The following is a 21,986-nucleotide window of genomic DNA, read 5'->3' on the forward strand; positions in this document are numbered from 1 at the left end:
TATGGAGTGGCTCCTTCTAGTGGTCAAGAAAGGCCATGACACAATTAGAAAGGCTAGTTCCCAGGCAATGGATAAAAATCACTTTAACAGGAGGAAGCCCCACTTAAATGATGTAAACAGGATGCATTTGAGAGTGCATAGGACATGCATATATTACATATAATAATATATATTAGGGCCAATATGAAAAATCTACACTGACCCCATGAATGGTTGAGTGATTATATTACTTTATAGATATAATGGCAGCTTGATAAGTGAAAACAAAACCATTTTACATGCATTTAAAATTTGACAAACAATACTGTTTTACTAAAATGATATATTTTGTTTTAAACCTTACACTTATGCATGGATATACATGTGTGACTTTTAATTTGCATCAAGCCTTGTATATTATTTGATTTTAATGCATATCAAACCATATGTATTTAAGAAAGTGTAATTTTTGAGTTTGTTTTTTAAAAAGAAAATACTTTGTAAAACCCTGAGAAACTTCTTTAAAAGCTTCATAATGCACCTGGATCATCTTTCCCTCTTCCTTTGACCAGTATCTGTCTCTGAAAAAATGCAGTGGATGTATTTACACTAAAAGGAAGAAGGACCAGTCATGTCACTTATCATACACATCACCATTATTTTTTTCTTGAAGACTATGTGTAGATAAGTGTTATCACCAGTCATCAGAAGAGAAGATCAAGTGTCTCAGACACGTAGCTGCTTCAGAGTGAGCTGCCCACTTCACCTTTCCTGCCAGCATGGGAAGTCAATAATTTTTTTAAAAGAAATACCAGACATATTGGGGCTGAAGAGTTGGTTCCATTAAGAATACTTATTGGTCTTGCAGGGAACCCCAGGCTCAATTCCTAGCACCCACATGATGGCTTCCAGCCAACTGACTCAAGTCCCAGAGGATCCAAAGCCCTGCTCTGACCTTTGTTGGCACCAGGCATGCACATGGTACACACACACACACACACACACACACACACACACACACACACACACATATATATATATATATATATATATATATATACATACATGTGGGTAAATCATTCATACATATAAAAATAAAATCTAAATAAAATTTTACAAATAGGTATATTGTTATTTGCAGCACAATTTATTTTCTGAGGATATTATTTGGGTACATTAATAGGTATAGATTGAACAGTATGTGACCTCCTTTGAGACACAGCAACCCAAAAAGGAAACTTCAAGATGTGCAAGAACAATAAATATCAAAGTTTTGTTCTAAAATATATAAATATAAAATATCAGTCACTTCTGGAAACATCATAAGAAATTCAGCAGTCACACACATCCATGGCAGGTATCTGGTGCAGATGGTCGTGTATCTGGAGCACGTCACCTCAGGTCCAAGACAGTCGTTTTGATGTCTTTTACTAACACATGGCTGCATATCTAGAAAAGAAAAAAAAAACAATGTTACATAATAATGTTTAATGTGTAGTTTTCTTTAGGAAAGGTATATAGAGTTCCTTACTTATTTTTTCTAACATAAACATCTGTGAGAATAATCCATGCTGTCTATTCACACTGAACATCTGTGAGAATAATCCCTGCTGCTGAGCCAGACATTGTGGTGCACATCTTCATGACAGCTCTCAGGAGGCAGAGGCAGGGGGATCTTTCTGAGTTTGAGGGCAGCCTGGCCTGCACAGTGAGTTTCAAGGCTACAAAGATGGACCCTGTCTCAACAACAACAACAACAACTATCCAGGAAGGATGTCTACTCACACTGAACAGCCTGGGGTCCTTGGTGTGAGGATGAAAGCCCTTCTTTTTACAAGTGGAAACCTCAAGCATGCCGGCATTGGTGAGCCTGAAAATGCCCGTGCTAAACATGAGGGGAGAAAAGAGGCACAAAGTTAAAAACCATCTGGGAAGACACAAACCTGAATATTCCTCAAATGGGAGGGAGGAAGAAATCACCAACCAGGAATCCACAGTGACTGTCACAATTAGCCACACCATGACTACTGTTAGATACATTGATCTCCAAGTAAGTACCTACAGGAACCCAAAGGGATCAAAAGAAAACTGCTGAGACCCCATGGGAAAGGTCATACATATGTTCTCCACCCTAACAGATAGTTCTAATTTCTGTAAAGTTAGTGTTCTTTATGTCAATGATCAGGCAGGTAGGTGGCAGTGTTGGGCACTGTGATAAACACATCATAGACACTCTCTAGTGTCCTTCACACCCATCCAGGTCAGGTGAGGATGAAGGATGAAGCTCAGGGAATCCAACAGCTTGCAGGTAGAGGCAGGCTTCAAACAATGTCTATCTTATTCTTATGATTATACCTACTTATAAACTGAATCCCCAGAAAATGAAATGTCATTCCTGTGTTAACAGATCTGCAATACAAGGCCGGATGACTGGACTCCTTGGTGTGGAGTGTTAGAATGCTGTAGACGAGAGGCAAGTTACCTAGAGCTATTTTCAGTCTCCTTCGAAACTCTTCCCTGCCCACTTTTGTGCTGACGACGATCACAGTTTTAGAAAATATTCTTCACGGGCCTTTTACTCATCGAGAAGTTACAACTGTCCTCAGACAACATCTGACCCCGGCAGCACAGTTGTCCGCCTGCCTTGCTAGACCCATCCTACCTGCTGTTTCTGCCAATTGTAGTTGGTCCATGTCTTAGTTTGTAACTAGCTTTGCTCTGCAAACAACAGAATTGAATGCAATCACTTCCATGGTGGAGTATGTTTCTCAGGGCAACTTGGATTCATGTTCCTGGGCCATGGCCACTCACATCTGGCTCAAGAATAAAGTCCTTCTTTCCCAGATAACATTTGTATTCCCAAACTCGGGAAGCTTTGGAGATAACTGGGGAAGGCTAGTCAATTTCATAGGACACAGAACAGTAGAAATATGATTTCAACGGCAACTGTTTCCACCCTAGGCGAAGGGGCACTTGCAGGCTCACTTTTACAAAGACTTAAGATAACAACAACAGATTGTGGAGCTACAGGTGTACAGTAACTAGCCACAGCCTGTCTCCTGCTGAAGGGCCTCACATCCAAGCACCGCAGCGTGGTGGACTCGGAAGCCCTCTTGCCACACTTACTCCTTATGCTTTGGGGAGCACACAATGGCGACCGCCTCGGGCAGCATCAGCTGATAGGAGCAGTGGGTGTGAAGATCCACACTGGACAGGAACGCGGTTTGCGTGGGGTGCGTCTGCAAATGGGAAGGAAGAGTCTCGTGAGGCTTCATTTAAACCTTGCCCTGTGGTTTTCACGAAGCATGTGAGAAGCATGCTTTGCTGTGGGCCAGTGAGACGGCTCGTGGGTAACAGCGTTTGCCATGCATGCCTGATTGATGACCTGGACTCGATGTCTGGGACCCACGGTGGGAGAGAACTGACTCCCCGAAATAGGTCCTCTGACTTCCACATATGTGTCGTGGCACCTGCACGCACGCACCTGTACACATCACGCACTATGCTAGTAATAATGCATAAATAAAGAGGAATTAGGTGGGGCTGATAGAATCCTTCCATTTCTGCCATGCTTATTTGTTTGGAATAACGTGCCTTAGAGACAAAATTCCTACGAGTGTATGTACTTTCCTTGTGGGAAAGGCGGAGACGGCTTCACTTACCAGAACAGATCCTCCATTAACCTAATGAAATAATAATCTGACTATCTCAGCCTCTATCCAAGGATCTCCAGACTAAGAAAGATTAAGAACATGGCCACAGGAATCAGAAAAATGCGTCTTGGATACTTAATTAAATATAGCACATAAATGACACTGTCTATGGTTCTTCATCCTCATAAACAGGAAGAGGGGGGGTCTCCAAGTTGCTGAAGGTATTTGAGACTCATTAAGAGTATCCATTGAAAATGCACAAAGAGAAAGGAGACTATGAACAAAATCCTGTCTGTGCTAAAGACCCACCCTTCCGTGAAGTCACGCACTGAGTTGGCTCATAGTTCAAATGCAAAGATTTAGTAGAGGAATGAGTGAGAGGGCTTGACACTGCTCCTCTGCCAGGGAATACCTTCTCTGAGAAAATCAGAGCTTTCCATATCCTGACAGAATGGAAGACGTGTTTTAAGGAAACTGTGGGCTGTGGAGACAGCAGGCAAGTGTTCACATAGAAAAGTTACTATGCCCATCAATTGACTTCAGGTTGAATGTACCCATGTAAACACCTGAGCCCTTCATTTCTGCCTCAAAGAGCCGGTTCTCTGCTCAGGAGAATATCTCTCCCATGGGAGCATGGTACTCCCATTGCAAAGGAAAATTATGATGGTGGTGTTGGTGGTGACAGCAGCAGCAAGTGCCATTTATTACAAAAGAATGAAGTGCTGGGCTGAAAATGGATGTCTTTCCATGAATTACAACATAGAGTTCTCACGAAGGTTAGTGTTGTTATTATCCCCGCTCTATAGACAAGGAGACGATTGAGATAAACAGCACAGTATCTTCTAGGAGTCAAAAGAGCCAGTCAAGCTAAGACATGTAAAATTCGACCCCAGGTCTGCCAGATCCAGTCAGAGTTTCTTCCTGATGACGAGTTTGTATAGCTCTAGCACGGGATTGACTGCTGTTATCGTGTTCTGTGAAAACCAGCACTTCATCGAGCTTTAGAGATAGAACTAACAGCTGTGCATTTTCATTCAGTCACAACAGCTTGACTCAGAAAAATCTAGATCGTAGAAGTCTGGAGTGATGACAAATCCATTATTTAAACAACTTAAATTCACTAGAGCACACACAACAGACATAGCACATCGTAGGAAAACCTTTGATTCTGGTTTGGGAATTGTTCATCAAGATGAACACTGACTGGCTTACACAGGCATTTTTAAAAACTACCACTTTCAGTTTGCTGTAATTCCCTTGCTATGGCTTGCGTATGTGCATAAATGCATGTGTGTATGATACAGTGTTGTCTGTACATGTTTATGTGTGTACGTGCATGTGTTAGCCAAAGATAATATCAGGTGTATTTCTCCATGGCTCTCCACCTTAATTGGGGGAGGGGCGGGGGTCATTTTTTCCCATTGAACCTGGAGCTCACTAACTTGGCTAGGTTGGCTGCCTTCCTGACAATCGCCAACGATCTGCCTGTCTCTAACCTCAGTTCTGGGACTCTAGGCTCATGTGGCAGCACCCAGCTCTTTAGGTAGGTACTGTGGTTCTGAACTCAGGTCCTCATTTTTTGCAAGGCAAGTACTTGTACCAACGGGCCCATCTTCCCAGGTCTCTGTACTATAGTTTAGTTTGCTTTAAAATGCATTCTAGATAGATTCTGTTAGGCTAAATAAAGACTTTACAACAGCAATTTCTGGCCAGGCAGTGGTGGTGCATGCTTTTAATCTCAGCACTTGGGAGGCAGAGGCAGAGGCAGGTGAATCCCTGTGAGTTCGAGGCCAGCCTGGTCTACAAGAGCTAGTTCCAGGACACCTAGGACTATTATACAGGGAAACCCTGTCTTGAAAGAAACCAAAACAACAACAATAACAACAAAAAACCCCAGCAATTTCCATCCAATAGTAAAGTGTATTATTTATTATTAAATAAACCATTTAAATAAACTCATTTATTTGGAGTAGCAAGTTTTGTTGTTCTTTTTTTTTTTCCCAAAAAAAACTTCCACATTCGAGGCATGGTTTATACTTTTCAAAGGGCTTTCATATGCCATCTTATTTGCAGCTCACATCAAATCACTGAGAGAAACTCACTGGCTTCCCTGTCAGTGAGAGAACTCGAAAATAAGGAGCTAGTGGTCCTGAGTAAGAGGACAGAAGGACTCAAAGGCCAAGCGGGAGTGATGTCTCCTCCACCCTCCTAAACTATATCATAATAACACTTAGCAGGTGTGGCTCCTCCCCAGCACTTTTGTACAAACAAATAAAATGCAAACCAAACCCTGCTCATTCTCTAGGTCTCTTGCAGGCGTTACTTCATCTAACGCTCAGTTTCAGAGGAAGTCAATTATTATGGCGCCCACTTTCTGGACGATGAAGAATCTGTTACAGTCAACTGTCAATGTTCGTACCATGAGCTCTCAGAGGAGCTGATAAACTCATGACTATTTGATGCATAAATCCAGTTTCATACCTACAGTGGTCCAATGGATGTTAGAATCCAATATTCTGGCCCTAGCTGTTTGTTCAATTCCCCAGCCATTTTATGTATGCACTTCTGCTCTGTGGAGCAGGGCACTGAATGTGTGGACCCCCTTTGGTACAAGCATGCACTGTTTAAAAGTAGTGCCATCAAAAAAGATTTATAAACTGTTGAGATCCACAGCCAGAGAAAGGAGACCACCACACAGTCTAGACTCTGGCCATTTCTCTGAGATTATCTGAACCCACCAGAGAAAGGCCTACTGTCAAGTGTTACCTTTCTTAGCTCTGGTGAAACAGAAAAGTATAGGCTACCCCTTTCGAATTCAGATGTGACAGACTCATACACAGCCCGGCACTGAACAAACTGCTTTAAATCAGTATACTTATTACCTCTGGGAAAATATAAAGACAAAAAACTATTTAAACTCAGCTAAATTCCTGTTTGAAGAAAACAACACACCACACAAAAATAAACCAAAACCCCAAAGGCCAAACGTACATGAATCCATCCCAGCGTGAGGAGACCATGTTGATCTTGAACATTGAATAATTCCTCTACGTTCTCCATGTCGCAATAGTCTGGGCCTGCAGACTGCTTTGGCACGATCACATGGGTAATAGTGAATTCGTTATGTGTCTGGAAAACAATCATCCACAAACAGTAACAAGTCTCTGAAGAGGACGTGGGATGGATGCTTCACTATCGGCCAGCAGACCTCACCACTTGTACTACGACGCTATCACAATTCAAAAACAAACAGAAAAGTTGACTCTACTGGAAGTTTCGGGCATCTCCTGTTTGGGGCTTGAAACCCATTTCTGTGGTAGAGAATACAGATGGAATTAGCATCAAGGAGAGCAATGGGAAACGGAGTTATTAGTTAATAAATAATGTGTTGGCATATTAGACCTACAAAGGAAAATGTCTCCGCACAGCAAGCCCGGTTTCTGTGGAGGGACAAAGACTAAGTTGGCAAATGAGTGGTGTCACTCAAAGGCAGTGCTATGAGTTGTAGGGACTGCTGTCTTGTTTTTGTTTTTTGGTTTTTGGTTTTTTTTTTTTTGATCAGTTATATGTAATTATGGAAAAGTTAGGACTTTCCTCAAGTCACCAGTGTTTTCCAAAATTAAAAAAAGATGGCTCTTACAATTAAGTAAAAATAAAGAAGAAACACATTGGGCTCTTCTTTGGGGGAAAAGGTGTGCGTGGGAAAGAAAGGGTCTTGAAGTAAAGATTGGGAGGTCCTGGCTGGGCTGTGAAGGGGTGCCATCCCCCGGGCCCACTGGCCTTCCCATCCTTCTACAGCTCCGCTCTCTCCAGCCTCAGGGCCTCCCTACCCGTTGAGCACTGTTCCTTACATCTTGACTTGTAATAAATCATTTTTCTAAATGTTCTGTTTCTAGTGTTTGATGGCGTTTCTGAAATTTTAGTGTTCATTTTTTAAGAATGCTGAGTTCATGAACAATGACAGCTGCTTAAGGAAGTGCGTGGGTATCAGGTTAATTTCGGAATACTTACAGCCCCCCCCCCCCAATGCTTTCATCCTGCTCCTCCAATCACCGCCACGGAAAGTGACCCACTGAGAGATGAAACGCGACCGTACCAGTTTGCCACAGAGGATTCCACAGGTCTCTATCCCTCTTGCTGTGTTTGATTCAGCCAGCAGCAGAAATTTCTGGCAAAGGTCTCTTGATAAAAGCACACCCCGCAGGCCTTCAACCACTAAATCTAAGACGGAGAAAAGAGAGACATGACAGAAAACAAAGCTTGGGTCTCATTCTTCAGCACTGAATCTCGCCCGGCGAGCAACTAAAGCATCAGGTGTTTCACTTTTCATAGCTCATTTAAAAAAAAAAAAAAAAAAAAAAACGCTGGAAAGTAAATACTGATTAGAAGGAGGGTAAACTGATATGTACATTTCATATGCAAATCATTTTCTAAGGAAGTTTGTAAAGAGCCAGCACTCTTAATGCAACTGCCTTCTGGAACAACTCTCGCATGCGCCTGTTTTCTTTCTGCACGTCGCGAATGCGACAATGAACCCACAGACCGAGCACAGTTCACTTTCCATGAGACACAGGATGAATACTCCTTATTGTGCTTGTTATGTGCAACTTCTAGCCTAATGAATGTGGGCGAGCCGTAAACAAAAGCACATTTTTCTCCGGAAACAATTACCAGTCAAGTAGCATGGCTGCCTACGGTGACTTTTAAACAGGAGCCTCTGCCAAAGAGAACTGCGTACTCCATTTGAGAAACTTGCTAGAGAAGACGAGACGGTACTTAAAACGAACACCAGGAACTGCTGGTGGAAACGCACACGGTTCGGTTCACAGCTTATCTGTTGATGAGACTGACACTCTCTTTACTATCTGTCTATTGAGCTAGGGTCTCAGCAACTAATTTCTCAGTATCTTCTTCCCGGAGTCCCCAGTGTGTTTCCCTTTAAGTTGTATGTGCGTATTTTCACCAAAAAGGAAAATAAATGCATGGACTTCTCATTCAAAATCTCTATCCAGTAACAAACTATGTCTGCTCTGTAATCGGACAAGTTAGATGGGCTGGATTGTAAATTAGAAACAGAAGGCAGTGCGCCTGCGTCCTAGTCACTTACTCTGAACGGCGCTCAGAGTGGCCGCGGGCTTTAAGGCCCTGTTCACGGGAGGAGAGTGATCAGCAAAATCGCTGCGGTCACTTTTATGGGGCTGATCGGCAAATACGTTCCGTAGAGAGTTGTTCTGGTGGGTGGAAAAGCAGGACAGTCCGCTTCCATCAGTCTGCTCAGACAGCACTGGGGAGTCTTGACCTCGCATCTGGCCACGAGCCAACTCTTGCTTCTTGAGTTGATCTTCGAAAAACAGGAACTGTTCTGACTCTAGTTGCTGCTGGCGCATCTGAGCTATCCGCTTGCGCTCCGCCTCTATCAGTCTCTGATGTTCCAACTTTTTAAGAATTTCGGCTTTGTATTTGTTCTGAGGAGATGGTTGCCAGGAAAATAAAAGTGTTAGTTTCCAAGCCAAAAATATCAAACTGAAATTATTAGATTCTTTAGTCTTCTGGGAGTTTTGGGGGGGGGGGGAGACAGAGAGAAAGGAGAGAGATTCATAGGAAAATAGAAAAGTAAACACCACAGCAAAAATGCTGAATTTGACAAACTGTTTCTAAATCCATCATATTTCATGAGAGGCAGCACAGAAATCATGTTCTACAGTCCCCTGTGGTTCTAAATACTGGAATATCAAAGTCTTGTCCTGACCTCTCAGATGGCTTCCAACAAAGGATCTCGTCCCTTAAACAACACTGTTCAATCTGGCAGCAAGTTGCCAGATGCTGCTATTTAAATTCAATCTGAGATGAAATAAAACCAGCAATGCAGTTCTCGGGCACACCGGTCACATTCTAAGTACCCAGCAGCCTCCCATGCTGGTGGTTGCTGTGCTAGAAATGACAGATAGAGCATGTCCACTGTTCTAAGCTCTTTGGCTTGGGGTTCTCCAGAACCTTTCTGTCTTTGTCTGTAGAATGCATACATATGTTATGGGAATCACAGGGAAGGGGTTCCCAAAAGTGTTTCTATTTCTTTGAATCAAAAGTCGTGTTAAAAATTAAGAATCCCAACACCCAGTCCTAAGAAAATATCTGGGCATTACTAGGGTAGAGGGATACCAAGGGGGTAATAAGTTCCCCAACTGCTGTTGAAACAAGCTTAGTGGGGAGCAACTTAAAGGTGCGGGGAGCAGCTGGGCGGTGGTGGCGCACGCCTTTAATCCCAGCACTTGGGAGGCAGAGGCAGGCGGATCTCTGTGAGTTCGAGACCAGCCTGGTCTACAAGAGCTAGTTCCAGGACAGGCTCCAAAACCACAGAGAAACCCTGTCTCGAAAAACCAAAAAAAAAAAAAAAAAAAAAAAAAAAAAAAAAAAGGTGCGGGGAGCAGAGCGGACTCACTTTATAGCCATGTTTCACAAATGTGAATCACTCTGGGCCTTGTTAGCATCAGCAATTCTGATTTGGCACGGATTCTGCAGTTCTAACAAGCACCAGGGCAGGCAGGTACAGCCCACAGTCAGAGCCTTTAGGTAGATTTAACCCTCTCCCTAGCCTTGGCTGCTGCGGCGCTACCTCTCCGGAAACGTGCACATGAGGTAAGACTGTAGACTGTGTGAGGGCACTATCGTGACCACGGCAGCACGGAGCACAGCTGTCCCATAACCGCCCCTCCCAGGGACACCCTGAAGGAGCGCCATCCTCACTCCCTCTTCAGTTTAGCTAACCAGCCTTCCAGCGATGCCCCCAAAACTCTGGGACTGTTAGCAGAGGTAGTGAGATGGAAGAGACGTCAAGAGGCTGTGAAGCTGGCGACCTCCAAAGCAAATGGTCACCCAACCACAAAGAAGCAAATTGACTCTTCTAATATTCTCTTAAGACCTAAGAATTTGCATCTGGAATCTGAGAACCCCCTAGATTTACTGGGTAATCTCCCCTTTCAATGCCCGTCAGTCTCCTTTCACTGTGTAATAAAAATCCAGACACTAGCATCCATTGGAACTAGGATTGTTTCACCCATAACGTTAACTGTTCTATCTTGAGGAAATGTTAACTGAACTATTTAAGAACTAAATTTAAATTTCCAAGGCCTACATAATTAAATATATCAAAAACATGCTCTGATTATTATTTTTTTTGTCTACTTTCTGCTGCTTCTATTCATCTGGAAAAATAAATGTATCAGCCATCTGGCTCAAGGTTACGCTGGAATGACTTAGTCAGAAGCTCCATTTAAACCACTGCAGGAAGCCTACTTCCTAATGTGCTCTTTATTAGATGTTTTAGGAAGTGAAAATACCACATCCTTAGAGCACATGCTCAATCTGGACAGCTGCATGAATCTTTTATTAGCTTCACATCATTACATCTTTAATTTTTAATTTAAATGCATATATTTTAAAAACTCATACAGAAATGAAATTCAAAAACCATTTTCACACACACACACAAAAGAGCAGTGGATAAATAAATGTGCCTATTGAACTTACTTTGCTTTGCAAATACTCTTGGTATTCTATGTTATATTTCTTTATCAGGTCCTTTTTCAATTCATCTGTCCTTGGGAAGGCAATCTCCTTCAGTTTCTTTCAAAAATATATACATATATCAATTAGTGGGAATTTCAGTATACGCTTTCTGAATATCAGGTGAGAAAGAGAAACAGCTGGGATGTATATTAGAAACCAAGTTAGAAGAAGCAAAGATAGCCTCAGAAAAACAAATCTATTCTAGGATTTCAAAATACAGCTTCTAGCAATGAAGAAAATAAACTGTGAACTGTGTTTGTGTGTATGTGTTCCCTTTGTAAGATCTCCGTCGATTCTACTGGTTAGATAACCATTTTGTTTAGGAAGGTACCAATAGAATTTCACATTTGCATTTGGAGATCACTTATTCTTGGCGTTACAAGGGAGACAAAAGGGTTTATAGTGGGGAGGCATTCCTACACATGTCAGGTGTAAAAATCAGCTGCGGGACCTTTCATGAGAATTCAGAGTCCCAGGCAAGTCCCAGATCTCCTGGATTCACATCTCCAGGGATGAGTGAAGGAGTCGGGATCTCAGACAACTTCTTTAGCAGTTCTTTTTTTTGTTTTATTAAAAATTCCCGCCTCCTCCCTGCCTCCCATTTCCCTCCCCCCTCCCCTCCCCCTCCCCTCCCCCTCCCTCTCCATTCTGAAGAGCAGTCAGAGTTCCCTGCCCTGTGGGAAGTCCAAGGTCCCCCCCCCCTCATTCCAGGTCTAGGAAGGTGAGCATCCAATCAGGCTAGGCTTCCATAAAGCCAGTACATGCAGTAGGATCAAAACGAAGTGCCATTGCCCTTGGCTTCTCAGCAGCCCTCATTGTCCGCCATGTTCAGAGAGTCCGGTTTTATCCCATGCTTTTTCAGTCCCAGTCCAGCTGGCCTTGGTGAGCTCCCATTAGATCAGTCCCATCGTCCTGACTTCCTTGCTTATGTTCTCCCTCCTTTTGCTCCTCATTTTGACCTTGGGAGCTTAGTCAGGTTCTTTAGCAGTTCTTAATGACAGGAAAGACCCAGGGAACTTGATAGAGCCCTATCACACCCTCCCTTATAAAGGAGAGGAAGGAAAAACCTAATGAAATTGGTTCATACAGGGAGCTGAAGGTCCAGTTAAGACTAGTTCCCAAGTCTCCTCTTTTATCTCTAGCTAAACTCTCCCAGGAAAACTTCTAGGAGACAAATGGTTACAAACCACTTAGCAACAAGGCTATATCCCAAGAAACTTACGTTTCAGTCATTTTGTTACTATGGAAAAATCAAAGTATACACTTACTTAAACTAAGACAGTAACGATGTCACTAGGCAACAGAAGTTAATGGAACCACTGTCATCTCTAGGGTTCAGGGATTGAAACATTGTCATGCATACAGCTCAGGACTGTAGCTAAAATGTGGGGTTACAGCAAAAATCACCCCTGATTTCCAAAGAGTTATTCCATCCTGTGGAGAATAATCCCACAGCCAAAGTGGCTGCTTCAAGGAAGTGCATGGGAACAACCGTTCTCCCAATCCCCGGGAGGAGCTGTAAAGGAATTCCTGCCTTACATCCGAAATTAATGGAGCACATTCCCTTTTCTCTCTCTTCTTTTTCCCAGTGTAAATTAGACACCTTGAATGGCCACCATCACAACCACTAAATGCATTAGGGGGAAATCAAAATGTCACGGCTGATGAAATGGGGTTTGAGAGTTTACATTCATTAGAGGACAAGCCAAGGAGGAAGCTATGAATCAATCACATATACTTAAGGGCATCTGAGCCCACAGGGAAGGCTCAACCCCGTGTACCTTCATGATATCCTGCTTCTCCGGAACTTCACACTGCTGGTAATCTCGATGGCTTGGAAGCTTTTCTACAAACAATCTAGAGAAAGAGAAAACACAGCATTAGTATACCGTGGCAGCGAAAGGCCAGTGTCAGTTTCTAATGAGCATTCTTTTAAAAAATAATTACACTCAACAACATCCTCTCCCCCCACCACGAGACAGGGTCTCTCTGTATATCTGTGACTGTCCTGGAACTCCCTCTGTAGACCAGGCTGGCCTCAAACTCAGAGATCCACCTGTCTCTGCCTCCCCAAGTGCTGGAATTAAAGGCATGTGCCACCACCACCTGGCAACAACTTTTATTTAACTATGGTCTTCATCCACCCACTTTTTCGATAAAGGTTGGTGTGTATATTATTCTGACTCTACACTATACTTAGACTAAACAAAAAATAGCAGGGCTATGCTGGCTAGTTGTTTGTTTGTTTTTTTGTCAACTTCACACAAGTTCAAACTATCTGGGAAGACAAACCTCAACTGAAAAAAAAGCCACCTCCAGACTGGCCTGTAGGCCAATCTGTAGGACTTTTACTTGATTAACAATCAATGTGGGGAAGCTCAGTCTACTATGGTAGTTGGTCCTGGATTGTTTAAGAAAGCAGGTTGAACAAGCCATGAGGAGCAAACCCATAAGCAGTGTTCCTCCATGGCTTCTGCATGAGTTTCTGCGTCCAGGTACTTGCCTTGACTTCCCTTCACGATGAACTGTGATCAGAAGCATTTGTTGGAATACAAATCCTTCCCTCCTCAAGCTACTTTTGGTCATGGCCTTTATCACAGCAATAGAAAGCAAACTCAGACAAGGGATGAGGTTAGGATCTCTATAGGCTCCCTCCGTGCTCTAAGCCTTCTTGGGCCTTGCATACTTGAACCCACCGCAGCAACATCTTACGTATGTGTAAGATTTTCAAACAGGGGTATAAATCCCTTTCATCCCTGAAAAAAACCTTAACAACCTTTCCTGAATTAGCATCACTGTCGTGTGTTTATAAAAACTCGTAATAGAAAATTAATACCTAAGAGAGATGCAAAAGAACCTTTAGCAGACATAGTAAACACAAGTTATTTTCCAATCACCCGGGAGGTGAAGAGAAAACCAGACAAGGCAGGTGCCTTGCTCCCAGGGAAGAGAAGAAGATGGCTTGTCTGCAGGGGTAGATGTTTCTCCTTCTCACTCTAGGATGCATCCCTAGCATGAAGAATGCTGTTAGCCCATAAATGATCAATACAGATTTGGAAAATGAATGCCTAGCCTTTCCTTAATAGATCATGGTGGAGTATAGACCATTTAATATGGGTACTTCGCAATTACTGGTTCACTTAATTTCTCCTCACGGCAGAGTGACATGTCACACCTAAACACAAATATAACTTCCATGTCTGATATGAGACAGCTAAAGCTGGTAGAAGCTAAACAAAAGGTATTAGTTGCCAAAGACTTCAGAAACAGTAAAGTCATAGAGCCTGTGGTAGTTTGAATGTATTTGGCCCCCATAAGTTCACAGGGAGTGGCACTGTGAGGAAGTGTGGCCCTGTTGGAGGAAGTGCATTCTTCTTGGAAAAGACTGGGTGGTACACACCTTTAATTCAGACCTTGAGGCTGGAGGGCACACCTTTTATCTGGGCCACACCTTCTATTGGAAGTGTGTCACACTGTGGGGGTGGGCTTTAAGGTCTTTTCCTCAAACTTTCCTGAGTATGACAGGTAGCCAACTTGTTGTTGCCTGCAAGATGTAGGACTCTTAGCCCCAGCACCCCATCTGCCTGCATGCTGCCATGCTTCCGTTCATGATCAGAATGAACTGAACCTCTGACACTGTAAATGAAACACCCTCAATTAAATGTTTTCTTTATAAGACTTGCCATGGTCATGGTCTCTTCCCAGCAAAAAAAACCTTAACTGGAACAGACGCTCAGAACTTTCTCCTTCGTGAGGAGAGTGCTGGGGGAGTTTACACAAAATTGGACCTGAAGGTGGAAAATACTTGACATATTTAAAATATAATTCAGAAACTAAAACTTTTGCAGCATTTTGGCCATAAACTGTGTTTGACAGCCTTCAGTTTCATATTTATTGTTCAACTTTCTGATAACCATTACTTTTTCCCAGTCAGGGTGAAGTTAGTCATTAATTCTTTAAATTTCCACTTTAAGTTTCCAAGCTTACTAATTGGGAATTAAATATGTAAATTGTTTTTACTTTCTTCTTTGGTGGAATCATTAAAAAATCAGTTTTTTAAAAAATATTTTATTCTTTCAACTTGAATGGTTTCAGAATAACATCCTCCCACGTGAACTACTGTAATCATAATAAAATAAACAAAATACAGAATATGAGTATTTCATGATCTCATTTGGGATTTTTAAAAGACAAAGGCTATGCCACACACAGTGATGCATGCTTGCCATCCTCAAGATTTGGGAAGTAGAGGCAAGAAGAACAAGCATTTAACTCCATCCTTTCCCCAGTACATGGTATCTTTCCGTCAGTCTGAGCTACATGAAACACTGACTTCAGACAAGGTGGAAGGGAAGACTGACACATGAGGCTGCTTTCTGAACTCCATATGTGTATTTGGTGGAATGCATGCACCTGCATTCATATATACAAATGTACATGTATGTATAGCCATCAGAAACACACACACACATACATGTGTGCGCGCACACACAGTTTTTTTTAAAAACAGTAATAGTTCAAAAGTTCAGATGGATGAATAAGTTTAGGGATCTGCTGTACAACATGGTATCTATAAATAATGAACTATACACTAGAAAGTTGCTAAGACAATAAATTTTTAAATATTATCATGATGAAAATCGGCAAGTGGGTTATATAAAAAGTTAATTAGCTTGATTTAGCCACACAGGCAAATAAAAACATAAATATGCACAACTATTTTCCAACTAAAAACAAATTAATGAAAATAATTAACACATGGCTTTAAACTAAAACAATGAAGCTTACAGTCCATCATTATTGTTAAGAAGGGATCCTCTAGGCAGTGAAATTACCAAACTTGTAACGGAAGTCCAAAATCACCTTCACTAACTCTAAAGTTAGGATCCATTACTAACACACATCTGAGGGGAAATGCGGTAGTTTCTGATGGATACTGTGGTGTAGCCACTCTTGCTCAATATTCTGAAAGTTCTTTTGTAGATTAACTTCTTGCATAAACAATCAAATGCTTCTCAAAAGCAGCTGCTAAATTCTGTGTAAAAGGGACTGCTGTGCCCTCATCAGGATCACACCTCACCTATGTTCCCCAAGGTGTCCCTGCTCTCAAACCATGCTCTAGATGAAGCAATACAGCTCCTGCTCTCAGAAGGCTCATTGTGCTACGGGAGAAAAATGGCACCAAATATGAAACTATAGATGTGAAAAGAGCCTCCACCCCTTCTGACCCTCTCACTCCTGAGGTTCATGGAGGATATCTCGATGCGTTTCAATGCATATTGACATACATAGTCCGTTTTTAGAAAATGGTCAGTCTGGTCTGAATATGAACACTCTCATGGTATCCAAACTGCCATGTCAAAACATCACATAAATATTGTTTCAATGTTCTCATTCTAAAGACCTCAGACAAGACTTACGTTATAAATTTGTTATAAAGAACAAAGGCATTTTCCAGGTTCCCTTCTTCCAAATACACAGATGCCATCCTTTCCATTTCTACTCCGGACCTGAAGTAACGGCGTGGGGTGATGTCTTCGTTAATGGAGATATTACAACCAAGCTTGCTTAGGGCGCGGACCCGCTCCTCCGGACTTAGAGAAACATCTGTATGATCAGGCATTGCAGCCAACTTTTTCTGGAATGAAACATTTAAATATCTTATTATAGGTTTTTAAAAATTACATAGCTATTTAATTCATGTAATTTCTGTACCACAAACCCAATATTAGTACCTCCGAAAATCCTTCTCTAAGAGCTAATGATAGGATCAGTGTAAGACCTATTTGCACAGTCACACCCAAGACACACATCCAGGAAAAGATAAACACTTTTATTGGTCTAAGACCTCTTCATAGGTTTCAAAGTACAATCATGTGGCATTTCCTGGGTCTGCAAGTGTTTTAGGTACAAGCATCATGTAAGTCGTAATGTTAACCATTCTGGATCATTCTTGTCACAGGAGGGCTCACGTCACGGGACTCTGAGGTTCTCCAGAAAGTTGCTTACATTGAAGTTATTGTTAGGATTTGGTTCTATCCCACAATATATCTAGTTTAATCGGGAGTTTCTAGGGTCTTCCTCCATTGCCACTATACAAAAGAAATGACAAGAAAAAACCACTGGTAACTCCTGGAGAAGCCCTTTCAGAGAAAAAGAACACTCTCCAAGCCCCACCTCTGCCCTGTTACTTTTCTTTTAACACAAATAAATCTAATAAACTTCCATCTAACAGTAATTGCTGTCAATTAGTTCTCAAGTGAGAAAATGATAAGAAATTATGGAGAAAAGTAATTTCTATTTCTATCTTTGAATTTTAACTAATAATGCCATTATGTGTACTCTCAGACGTGCACAAAGCATACATAGTCAGGATATCTAAGATGACTGTGCTTCAGAAATGCCAGACTTGAAGAATGGCTTGTTTTGGTTTGTTTTTCCATTTATTTAGGGCATAGTAGTAGATAGTTTATGTTCTTTACAACTTGTCTTCAGGTCTCCACATGTAAAAGCAGCTGTAAACGATGTGGACATGAACAGCCCTGGCTCCTTGCCAAGGCGATGAATACAGCACTCAGACCACAGCTTGTTTTCCCCTTAGTTCAGACTTGTCCGTCTCAAGAGTACAGTCCAGGCACCTGCAGCGTCAGCAGCAAGACAGCTGTTCTCAAAAAAATGCAAATTCCTAACTGGCTCCACTGAAGATCTACAAACTCAGGACCTCTGGAGGCGGCTGGAAAATTGCTGCTTCAGTTAGTGTTCGCAGAAGGACTTAATGCGTTCTCCAGCTTTAGAGCATTTGACCATTATTTCACAGTCCAAGAATGAGGCTACTCCAGAGAAAACTCAGCATCTTGGGGCCTTCCTTAATCAAATATGGGTAACTTGTAAGCCCAACTACAGGGGAGGCAAAATGTTTGAATAAAGTCCGTAGAAAGCTCTGAAAAAAATTTAAATCGGATATAGCTTTATTCTGCCATGAATAACTGAGCCAATGGGCAGAGCACAGGAGATTAGGTACATAAGAGTTTGTTCTTGTGTCATTTGATTTACTTTATTTCCAACTTTATAGCAAGTAAAACACTAGAAATCTGAAATGATTCTTGTTTCTAAAGGTTTAATGTATAACATAAGCCATAAGATTTTCCTTAAGGTTCCATTATGCTGAAGGCAGCCATTTCCTGTGCCTGATGGCACTTTTGGTTGGACCTGTAGCATTGAACATGAAAGCTCTTTCCTGCTAATTCCTACCCAAGGAAGTACCAGGCGAGGTTTCCAGGTAACTTTCTTGCAGATTGATGGGCAACCTAGTTCAATTGCAGTCCAAGAAATAGTAATATTTAGTCTTCTACATTCCCAAAGAAAAGAAGTTTCTGGTCCAAGTGACCACCATAAAAGGATACACAAAATTTTGATTCTCACCTTACACTTTTTGATCTATTTCTCTTGGTCAGGAATTCCATAGAGATATATGATGAGCAGCAATGCAATATATGGTCTTCCTACCTTAGTTTATGCCAAAGGAAAACACATTTCTTCCATTAGACATTAGGAACCAAAATAGAGCTGGCAGAAGGAATTAGTTTAAAGTTCTAAAGCACACTAGGATAACAAAGCACAAATTATATAATAATGTGAAAGTTTCTAACACAGAGACCTGGAAATGACAACTGCCCTGTTTCAATCCCTGTAGAATGTGTATGTATGTGTGTGTGTATGTGTGTGTATATATATGTATATATTTATATATATTTAGCATCCTATATCCTATAAATATATATTTTTAAAATTTGCTGGAATTTGTCAAAGGAATTTTCTGACAAAGTCCAACATCTGCTCACGATAAAATTCCTGTAGAAAGAAGGAATGGAAAAAAGAGATCTCAATGAATAAAGGTATGTATGAGAAACCGAAAGCCAACAATCACATTAAACAGAAAAACTTGAAGCATTCCCACTAAGATCACGGTAAGCATGTTATATAAAATACAGTGCTATAAGACGAGAAAATGAAATAAGAGATACAAATAGGAACAGAAGAGGCCATGGTATCCCTATTTGCAAATAATTCCATATATGAGATACCCCAAGGACTCCACCAGGAAACTTCTAGAGAAGGTAACCACTTTCAGAAGAGTGGCAGGCTATAAAATGAACAGCCTGCTATTATACTGACAAAACAAACAAACAAAAAAAAACAACAACAAAAAAAAAAAAAAAAAACAAAAAAACACCAGACTGAGAAAGAAACCTGGAAATCCCATTCATAGTAGCTAAAAAAAACTTGAAATCAACTTATAGGATGGAAACTTTGAAACACTGAAGAAAAAAAAAAGCCAGGAGGACACCAGAGGATGGAGAGAACTTTCATGCACATGGGCAGGTAGGATTACTATGGTGAAAATGGTCATCCTACCAGAAGCCATCTACAGAGTCAATGAAATCGTCATCAAAATTCTGATGCAATTCTTCACAGAAATTGAAAAAGAAATTTTAAAATTCATATGAAAGCACAAAAGACTCGGGTTAACCAAGACAACTCTGAACAAGAGAAACACTGCCGGGAGAATCTTCATTTCTGATCTCAAGTTATACTACAAAGCTATAGTAGTTTTTAAAAAGTTCAAAAACAGTCAACATGATTGGTTGAATAGAATCAAGGACCCAGATATAAGCTCATGCACCTTACAGTCACTGTTTTTTGAAAAAAAATGGAAAAAAATATACATCGGAGAAAAGAGCATCTCTAACAGTAAGTTGTTATCTGTCTATATGTAGAAGAATGTAATGGAACCTTTCTTTTTATCCTGCAAAATAAATCAGTTATAAATGGATCATAGATTCCAATGCTAGACCTAAAACTTCTAGAAGAAAGAGCAGGATACAGGCTCAAGTAAGAACTTTTTGAGAGGACCCTGGTTTCCCAGGAAATAGGATCAACAATCAACAAGTGAGACTTCATGCAACTGAAAAGTTCCTATAGTGCAAAGGAACCTGTTAACTGAAGAAGCAGCCTACAAAATTTCACTAAAAAGAAAAATATTTGCCAGCTATATATCTGGTAGGGGACTAACATCTCTAATATAGAAAGAACTCAATAATATAAATATGAATAAAACAACCCAATTAAACAATATGCAGAGAGTTCTCAGAAGAAGAAATACAGATGGCCAAGGGATATTTTTAAAGTATCCACCATCCTTAGCCATCAGGAAACTACAGATAGAAACTACTTTGAGATTTCACTGTATTCCAGGCAGAATGGCTAAGATTTAGAACACAAAAAGAAAACAAATATTGACAAAGATGTAGGGAGAAGAGAATCTTCATGCACTGTTGGTCAGAGTACAAACTGGTGCAGCCACTATGGGAATAAGTGTGGGAATTCTTCAAAAACTACAAATAGATCTACCATATGATCCAGATACATCACTGCTCGACATATACTCAAAACATTCTCTTCCCTGCTTTGGAAACACATGCTCAACTTTGTTCATCATTGCTCTCTTAATAATAGCTAGGGCATGGAAAAATCAAGATGCCATCAGTTGTACAAAGTGTGATAAAGATGAGGTCCCTAGATACAATCGAATTTTATTCAGTTGCAAAGAAAAAAACGTAAATAATGAAAAGTTCAGGTAAATGGACAAGATTGGGAAACATTATCCGGAGTGAGGTAACCAAAACCCCAGAAAGACAAATGGAGCGTGCTCTTAGCCAAATGTGGATCTTAGCATCAAATCTTTAGATTTGTGTATCTAACTTGGAATACTTGTAGAAGCCAGGAAACTGGAAAGGGGTCATCAGTGGAATGGGAAGGGTTTAAAAAAAAAGATCTTAAGGTAACAAGAGATAGTAGGGCTCAGGTGATATAAAGGGAGGAGAATAATGGGTAAAGAGGCATAAATAGGGAGGGGATGAGGGGCAAGGGCAGAGAATGGGGCAAGAAGAGAAAACTAACACCAAGGATGTTTGGAAAAGCCATATGCAAACCTGTTTTATAAGCTTCCTAAATATCTGTCTATCAAAAGAGAGAAAGAGTCATAAAAATATAATCATAGTTATCTTATCCAGGTAATAATGCTTCTTCCAGTCATCGGAGATTGTGAGATACAAAGCACAGTGCCAGGTGTATGATACCTCCTCTCACACTGTTTATGAGGGCTGTGCTGGAGACCTCCTACGCAATACAGGCTATCACCATTGCTCCTTTTTTCTCACTAGAACTTGGTAGTAAGACCCTATTGCTGAAGGCACTACAATATATGGAGAAATCAAGTTGGTACTGACCAGGAAGTTCCTCTCTGTTGGCAAAGATGTTATTTAGGCTGCTGATGGAGAAAGGTTATCAGCAGTCTTATCCAACCATGGCCCCTGTGAGATACAATAATGACTAATATGGTGAGATATGCCATTGGGTACAATAGTGGCATGAATGTTGTGGAGGTAACCAACATTTCTCCTTGAATTTAAGGTCATAAGGAAATGTATGCTTGGTGTTAGCCAAGAACCCATGTTTGGGAGCTCATAAGACTTACTACTGTTATTTTGCTAAAAAGACCGAATATCAAAACTGCTCTCTAAATACCCATAGATTTATGCAGCTCTTGGACTATATCAAAGAAGTTTATTTTTACAGTAGATGGCAGTTAATACAGAAACTCACAACTAGTCAAAGTACAGAGAATAATTAAGCGTCTATGCAGTCCTCAGCCATAAAAGGGACATCTATATTACAGACCCTCCAAGGTTCAGGAACCATAATGGAAGAGCAGATAGAAAGAGATAA

At 41.1% G+C, this 21,986-nt stretch overlaps 1 protein-coding gene across 1 annotated transcript in view; it reads right to left on the reverse strand.

Annotated features, from left to right (window-relative positions):
* Positions 1 to 1,121: 1,121 nt before the first annotated feature.
* The window catches only part of Stambpl1 (STAM binding protein like 1), a 46,894-nt gene continuing 26,029 nt past the window's right edge, over positions 1,122 to 21,986 (reverse strand). The window contains exons 3-11 of the mRNA XM_057778136.1: positions 16,619 to 16,836; positions 12,980 to 13,055; positions 11,160 to 11,255; positions 8,740 to 9,097; positions 7,729 to 7,853; positions 6,624 to 6,761; positions 3,106 to 3,218; positions 1,765 to 1,864; positions 1,122 to 1,428 (exon numbers count right to left, since the gene is read on the reverse strand). Of these exons, the coding sequence (XP_057634119.1) occupies positions 1,372 to 1,428; positions 1,765 to 1,864; positions 3,106 to 3,218; positions 6,624 to 6,761; positions 7,729 to 7,853; positions 8,740 to 9,097; positions 11,160 to 11,255; positions 12,980 to 13,055; positions 16,619 to 16,836 (1,281 nt within the window). The 3' untranslated portion in view covers positions 1,122 to 1,371. The remainder of the gene's footprint in view (positions 1,429 to 1,764; positions 1,865 to 3,105; positions 3,219 to 6,623; positions 6,762 to 7,728; positions 7,854 to 8,739; positions 9,098 to 11,159; positions 11,256 to 12,979; positions 13,056 to 16,618; positions 16,837 to 21,986) is intronic.

The sequence above is a fragment of the Chionomys nivalis genome, chromosome 8 (assembly GCF_950005125.1).
Source record: "Chionomys nivalis chromosome 8, mChiNiv1.1, whole genome shotgun sequence".
Classification (NCBI taxonomy): domain Eukaryota; kingdom Metazoa; phylum Chordata; class Mammalia; order Rodentia; family Cricetidae; genus Chionomys; species Chionomys nivalis.